We start from the raw sequence: 8,677 nt of genomic DNA on the forward strand, positions 1-8,677 counted from the left end.
TCTTATTCATTTAAAGGCAGAAAACAGGATAGGGTTGAGGCAGTTTGAATAACATTCCACTGAAGATGCAAATCTGGGGGCCGTTTCATCAACAATTACGTATTTTTATACGATCGTAAATTATGTATCGAGATTAATGTAGATTTGCTTGATGAAACGCGATTTCATTGAAACATCGTAATTTATGTAAATCGTAATTTACAACTAGTCGTAAATCGTTGATGAAACGGCTCCCTGTTGCTGACTAATGTAATACAACACATAGTTATAGAGACCATTTGGCTCTAACTATTCTTGTTGGTTCCCGCGAATGTGAGCCATCAGGTTTCGTCTGCATAAGGGATATACAAAACCACTGTGACCTTGACTTTTAGCAATCGACATGGTTGTAACATGCGACATGTGGTGTAAATACGATATTCACGTGTGCCTAAATTTCGTTCTAAGCAAGTTGCATGATGATTGGTTAAAATGTTGTTACTTTCTTGTTAACAATTTTTGCAATAAATCATCACAATAAAATCTATAGTGTTTTAAATGCACTGGAACCATTTTAAAATTTGGCTTGCATATTAAAAGTACAAAATAATAAACTTTGCAAGTTTGTATGCTGATTCGCAAACAATCTGACTTCAAAAATAGTATTCATACATTTTACATTGACATACAGACCTAGTTTTTGACACCATATGACCGAGCTTAGAACAAAGCTGAGAAATCATGTGTACACAATTGCATGTAAATTGTTAAGACCACTTTTTTACGTTTGGTCAATATTGCAGCATCTAGAGTGAAAACAATGGACAAGTTATAAGCCGCTATGACATCCACACACAAACACACGCACGAATCCACGCAGGAACACACACACGCGGTCGCACATAAATACGCATGTAAACACACACGCAAGCGCGCACGCAAGCACGCACGCACACCCGCACACGCACTCGCGCCAGCATAAACAAATACATACAGGGGTAGCACTTTCATCCCTTATCATAAAAATAAATAATACGTGTTTACCAATCATAATTTGTAGTCATATCAATAGAAATAAACAAATTTACCGCCTATTTTTACTTCACGAACAGCTATTACCTTGCGTTTGGAACGACCCTCGAATTGCATTACAAGCACATACAGTGTACTATGCGCATCAGCGAAGAGAGCGCTAGTCTCAGTCAAGGCGGCAAATTGTGAGCACGCAAGTAAAGCACAACTATGGCGTTCACGTTCTCAATACCGGATTATGTGGTGTTCATAAGCACTGTCGTTGCTTCCTTCCTAATCGGAGTTTTCTTCGGTTTCTGGGAAAAACGAAACAAACACGACACGCCAGACGACTATTTTCTGGCCGGTCGTCGTACGAAAACGATCCCGGTTACGATCTCGTTCGTCGTCACGTTTCAGTCGTCTATTATGGTTCTCGCGTTTCCAGCCGAAGGCTACGTGTACGGCATGATATATTTGTTTATGGCGCTAAGCGGCAGCATAGCGTACGTTTTCTCCGCTTATTTTGTTGTTCCGGTCTTTCATCCTCTAAAGCTGACCAGTATCTACCAATACCTGAATCTGCGTTTCGGTGACAACGTTTTGCGCTACGTGTGTATGGTTATCGGCGTTGTGTATTACCTGTTCTACATGGGTACCGTCACTTACGGCACAAGTGTTGCCCTCGAGGTCGTCATGGGTATCCCCTACTACGCTACGATCATCGGATACGTGGTCATAACGACCATCTATACGTCTATCGGCGGGATTAAAGCCGTCATATGGACGGACGTGTTTCAGTTCTGCATCATGACTACGGGATTCATCGCCATCGTTGCGAAGGGAACCATAGACGCCGGCGGCCCGGGCGCTGTCGTGAGAACGAACCGTTTTGACGTCAACGAGTTCCGGTTAGATCCCCGGATCCGCTACACATTCTGGAACCTCTCCATCGGAAGCATTATTTTTTGGTTGTACTACAGTTATAGCCAAGCCGCCATGCAGCGGGTATTTTCAGTCCCTACTGTAAAAGCGGCGCGAAACCTTTACCTCATCTGCAACCCCCTGTACAACATGATCGTCATCATGGCGGTATTGGAGGGCGGCGTAATATTTGCGTACTACTTGGCTAAGGGATGTGACATCTACGCCGGTGGCATCATTGATAACGTAAATGCAATCGTTCCGTTCACAATTATGGAACTCTTTAACAACCATCCGGGGCTCCCTGGCTTGTTCATAGCCGCTCTCTCAAGCGCCGCATTCAGCACACTCTCTTCTTGTTTAAGCAGCCTTTCCGCTATAACATACGAAGACGTTATCAAGGTTCGAAACCCAAACATCGAGCCAGCGTACGCGACGAAGCTGTCGAAGATTGTGACGCTTGTATTCGGAGCTGTGGCAATGGGGATCTCCTTCCTGATTTCAATTCTTCCGGGCTCAATTCAGGCCATCTCACAAAGTATATTCGCCTGCATGGACGGACCAATGTGTATGATCTTCATCCTGGCGCCCATGTACCGGCGCGCGACAACAAAGGGGCTCCTCATCGGTGCCGCTTCCGGTATGGTGGTGGTCATGTGGCTGAACATGGGTAAACTTTTCAGCGGGCTGCCGCCAGATCCGACCAAGCCGGCGGGACCGACGCACAACTGTGATATTTACCGCAACATCAACGTAACTTCATCCGTCGCCGCTCAAATGTACTCAAACTCTACAAACGCTGTATACTATCTTGTCAACACGACGACGGCAACGGCGTTAACTACAACCGTTGTTCCAGAAAAGACGGTCTTGCAGGAGATATACAGCGTCTCATACTGTTGGTTCTCCATGACAGGATTCATTATCTCGATGATTGTGGGTATGATCGCCAGTCGGCTCACGGAGCCACCGAAACACATTGACAGCAGGTGTTTATTCAGTTTCCAGAAGCATATCCGGGAAGAGTTGTTCGGACAGAAGAAATCGGACAGTGACAGCGCGAGTGGAGAGCACGAAGAGGAAATGAAGTTTATTCAGAAGCCTGGTGTTCACTGAAAACTCTGTCATTTACGTAACGGAGGCGTCCTTAATATATCTATCTTATATGTTGGACTGTTAATACGAGTGGTCAAGATGCGTCCATTGTAATTATCGGTATATTAGTCTGGGGTAATCTCATTTTAACTTTTACCGTTTACAAATGTTTATTTGTCTTACGGGATTATTTGTGTTTTTATGTCCCCACCACTAAAGTGGGGAACATATTGTTTTTGCCCTGTCTGTTAGTTTGTTTGTATGTTGCTTTGTTTGCCCCAACTTTAACATTTTGCCATAACTTTTGCAATATAGAAGATAGCAACCTCATATTTGGCATGCATGTGTATCTCATGAAGCTGCATATTTTGAGTGGTGGAAGATCAAGGTCAAGTTCATCATTTAAGGTCAAAAGTCAAATATATGGGGACATAGTGTTTCACAAACACATCGCTTGTTTTTAATTGGAAACAATGATTTGTATGTTACAAAAAAGTATTGCACAAACAAATTCATCGAAGCTCAAAGGGCAGTCTCATGAGTGTTATATTTTTTTGTTTGAATAAAATAGCAGTATTTTCCTGTGCGTTTTTTGATACTGGTCTGTTCATTATTTAATGTTCATAGAGCATATCGTCCATGCAAAATTGTATGTTCACAAATGACTAGTTTTGTCGTACTATAATAACAAAAGAAAAGATTGCTTAATTCAAGTTAATTGTGTATGTTCTATTTAATAGTTAATGCATTCAGAATAATATTTAAGTTACAAGTATATTTTTCAGTTTTTAAGCGCTGTTAACTCCGTCTCAATCAAAGTGAAGTATATATGTATTGACTATTATTAATTTCAATTTTAACATCCGTGTAACGACATTTTGAAACACATTGATCTTTGTAAAAAGTGTGTGAATTTTGTTCTATCTAAATAACGACCACGATTTCATAAAGCTTATTTGATAGATGTTATTTGAAATATGAACGATTCTATAAAATATATTTGGGCCGTGCTCTGTGAAAAATGGGTTTAACCCATTTATGCCTAGCGTCTAGAAAAAAGGCCTTGGCAAACAGCGTAGACCATGATGAGACGCCGCATGAATCGGTGTCTCATCAGGGTCTGCGTTGTTTGCTTAAAGAAATTTCTGTAAGAAATATTCTAAATATAGAAATAAATATACTAGACCTCCCTAATTTTGATAATAAATTGATCCAATTTAGAAGGATGGAAGAGTCCACTAGGCATAAATGGGTTTAATGTATGTGCGTAAAGTGTCGTACCTGATAAGCCTGTGCGGACGACACTTTCCGCCTTAACTGGATTTTTGCTAAGAAGAAACTTTCTTGAAGCGAAAAATATCATAAGAGCGGAAAATGTCATCCCTGATTAGCCTGTGCGGTCTACACAGGCTAATCTGAAACGACATTTTACGCACACACATTTAACCCTTTTTTATAGAGCACGGCTCATTTGTATTCGTTCTATACATATAATTAGCTTAGCCATTTCATATATTTGCTAAACAGAAGTGCATTAAAAGTAAAAGTAAAAAAAGATCTCTTTTGCTCCAGACATGTACTTGCCGTCTTGTACAACTCGCCAACATTAACACGGCTTCATTATATTTAACCTGGTAAAACTGTTTGTATAATTTGCACGCTTTACTTTTGTCAAATTGTCAGATTTGGCTCTGTTCGCGCTCATGTTTCAAGTGATAAATGACACCTTACAGTAAGTAAGTCAATGTTATGTTGTTATTTTAACCGTACTTTTATACTTAAATTGCCACTGAGACTGTATTTTCGTTAAGAAGAGACGTCCTTAAACAGAAAATTCATTTGAAGCGGAAAGAGTCGTCCTTGATTAGCATGTGCCGGCTGCACAGGTTAATCTGGGACGAAACTTACGCACATGAATTAAGCCCAGTTTTCCCAGAGCGCGGCTCGTACACATAAACATGAAGGTCAGGTAAATTTTGAAATGCTATAGAGAATATTGAATGTTTAGCCATGAAGTGTGTTAAATGAAGGGGCATTTTGAAGTCCGTGAAACTACATTTTGAGTATATTGTTTTCCTTCTGTTACATATGTGTGTATATTCAAATTAGTGCATACGACGTTATTGTACTTGTATTAAAACATGAATGTTTATACTTAAGAGTTTTGGTGTTATTAATAAAAGGCCACCTTTCAAAAGCATGTTCGACTTTGTATTAGTATTCATCTGATATGCCAAGAAACATCGCTTATATAAACATGTGTTTGTTTCGGATAATGCAAATGAGATATTTTCGAAAATTTAGAAAGTACAGTCTTAAATGATATAATAGTCTGTTGTTTTTTCTGAATCGTATGTGTGTTTAAAAAAAAACACATATATGAGCCGTTCTCTGTGAAAAAGGGGTTTAATGTTTGTGCGTAAAATGTCGTCCCATATTAGCCTTTGCAGTCCGCAAAGGCTAATCAGGGACGACACTTTTCGCAAAACTTGATTTTTGCTAAGAAGAGACTTTCAGTAAACACAAGATACCATAAAAGGGGTAAGTATCGCCCCGTGAACGACACTTAACGCACATGCATTTAACATCTTTTTCACAGAACACGGCTCATATGAAACCTCAACAGGCCATTTTAATGGTGCCTTTTCCGTGTACGAATGGAGTTTTGTTGTACCATAATTGTTAATTAAAAGAGAACAATCGATTTTAATTGCTCCGCTAGCAACTCCGATGTGAGAGTATCTTACATTGGTATCATAATATGGAATCCTAAGATTAGTATTAACTAACGCATCCATGCTTCAGTCGGTAGCTTTTGAGCATCTTGGATTGTCTATTGTCAATCGTCCACTTCTACTTGGTGAACACCTTGTATATCACATATATTTCACGATCAACATGGAACTCGATCATAACATTTGTCTCTTATGTTATATCGGCTGTGTTCAAAACAACTCATTATAGTCCAAACAAGTTTTTACAAAAGCAATATAAGGACAAATGCCCCACCTCCATGTGGCTTTATTTTTTTCAAACATCCAAAACCATTGTCTAATTCCTCAAAGGTATAATTTGGATAAATCTTCTGACTAAGTTTCCTGAAGATGGGACACTAAATGTGACATCTAAAGTGTTAACAAGGTTTTACTATACCCATTTAAGGAAAAATGTCCCACCCCCTAGTGGCAATGTTTTTAAGCAGACCAGAACTACTTTCCAACTCATCCAAGATGTCATTGGGACGTATATTGTGACCAAAGATCAGACCAAACATTTGGCCTCTAGGATGTTAACAAGGCTTAACTATAGCCATATAAGGAAAATGCCAATCCCGCTGGCGGCAAAGTTTTTCAACAAACACTAACCATTTTCGAATTCGTCCAAGATATCATTTGAACAAATCCTCTGACCAAGTTCGATGGAGATGGAACAATAAATTTGACATCTAGAGTGTTAATAGGGTTTTACTAAAGCCATATATAGACCTTAAAGGAAAAATGCCCCACCCTCTGATGGCCATGTTTTTCAACAGACAAGAAGCATTTTCAAACTCAACCAAGATGTATTTGGGGTATATGTTCTGACCAAGTTTCATAGATTATACCATCAATTAGGTCTCTAGGTTGTTACCAATGTTTTGCTTAAGCCATGTAAGGAAAAATGCTTAGTGCCCCGGCGGCAAAGTTTTTCAACCAACCGAAACCATTTTCGAACTCGTCCAAGATATCATTGGGACATATCTTTAGAACAGGATGATGCATCAGACAATGACTTTCTTAAATACAATAGTCTTATAAATAACATACCAAAAAGACATATTGGAACTTGTAGACGAGCGTTTTCTAACAGGATAAAGGAAAAAATCATTACTAGATATAATCAAAACTTCGTACCTACCAAATAAATTTTTATACAATCTTCAGCTATCTGAAATAAAAAATACAAATTCGAATGCGGAAAATAGATGGCAAAATATTATTCAAAATAAAGAGTTAAATTGGGCAAAGATATACACGCTAGTGTTCAAAACTTGTACGGACACAAATTTAAGATGCTTCCAATATAAATATATTATGCGTTTAACAGCTACAAATACATACCTCTTTCGGTGCAGACTAACGAACTCTAACTTATGTGATCTGTGCACTGAATACGATGAAGATATTGAACACTTGTTTTGGAAATGCCGGTTAGCACAACATTTATGGAACAGATTAGCGGACAACATGTATGATAAAGGCATTTTATTATATTTTAACTACGAATTAATTTGTTTTGGACAGATGGAATATAATAAAAACATGCAAACAATTAATTTCATCATTTATTTAATGAAATATTATATATTTAAATTGAAAACAATACACCAACCATATGATTTCAACAATTTCCTTACATTCCTAAAATTACGCTATGATATAGAACAAGAAATAGCCCTAAAAAACGATAATCTTGAACAATGTAATACAATTTATCAGAGATTACTTGACGGTCAGTTTTGAGCTTCCAGCTTCTCCTTTTTTTATATTTCTTTCTTACTTTTTACTTTATTTTGTTTACTCTTCATATTGTAAAAATACATAAATAATAACCTATGGTTAAACACCAATTATCACTATTTTTCCATGCGGAGTGGGTATATTTTGAAGAAAAAATATTTAAAAAAAACAACATTCTATTGTACGTGCATATGCACCCATAACTGTATTGTTAACTTCTTGAAGGAAAAAATGTTTGCAATGTATGTACATGTACATTTTGTATAATGTTTGCTTTTTTTAGTTACATTAAAAAAAAAAAAGGATTCATGAAGATGGGACAATAAATGTGGCCTCTAGAGTCTTAACGAGGTTTTATTATAGCCATATAAGAAAAAAATGCCTTGCCCCCTAGTGGCCATGTTTTTTAACCAACCGATATAAAGAAGTCAAACCGTTTTTCAAACTCATCCAATATGCCATTTGGACGTATGCTCTGACCAAGTTCCATAATGGTCAGAACATAAATTTGGCCTCTAGGTTGTAAACAAGGTTTTACTATAGCCATATGAGGAAAAATGTCCAGCCCCTGGCGGCAAAGTTTTTCAAACAACCCAGACCATTTTCGATCTCGCCCAAGATATCATTGGGAAAAATATTTTGAACAATTATCATGAAGATGGGACAATCAATGTGACCTCTAGAGTGTTAACAACGTTTAATACAGCCATAAATAGCCATATACGGAAAATGCCCCGCCCTCTGGTTACCATATTTTTCAACCAGCCGGAACCATTTTCAAACTCGTTCACGATATGATTGGGACAAATCTTCTGACCAAGTTCCATGAAGATCGTACAAAAAAAGTGGCCTCTAGAGTTTTCACAATATTTTAGTATAGCCATATAAGGAAATATAACCCGCCCCGTGACGGCCATGTTTTTCAACCAACCGGAATCATTTTTGAATTCGTCAAAGAAATCATTAGGACAAATCTTCTGAAAAAGTTTGAAGGTCTGAAATAAATGTAGCCTCTAGAGTATTAATAAGGCTTTAATATAGCAATTTATAGCCATATTAGAAAAAAAATGCCCCGCCCCGTGGCGGCCATGTTTTTCTACCAAATGTTAACATTTTCAAACTCATCTTAGATATCATTGAGACGAATCTTCTGACCAAATGTCAACAGT

The 8,677-nt window shown here is 38.0% G+C and overlaps 1 protein-coding gene across 1 annotated transcript; it reads left to right on the forward strand.

The window, feature by feature from the left end:
• The first annotated feature begins 1,221 nt into the window (after positions 1-1,221).
• Positions 1,222-3,030, forward strand: LOC127831437 (sodium-coupled monocarboxylate transporter 1-like). The gene has a single exon (XM_052356419.1). The coding sequence runs from the start codon at positions 1,222-1,224 to the stop codon at positions 3,028-3,030; it is 1,809 nt and encodes a 602-aa protein (XP_052212379.1).
• Positions 3,031-8,677: the final 5,647 nt, after the last annotated feature.

The sequence above is a fragment of the Dreissena polymorpha genome, chromosome 5 (assembly GCF_020536995.1).
Source record: "Dreissena polymorpha isolate Duluth1 chromosome 5, UMN_Dpol_1.0, whole genome shotgun sequence".
Lineage (NCBI taxonomy): Eukaryota > Metazoa > Mollusca > Bivalvia > Myida > Dreissenidae > Dreissena > Dreissena polymorpha.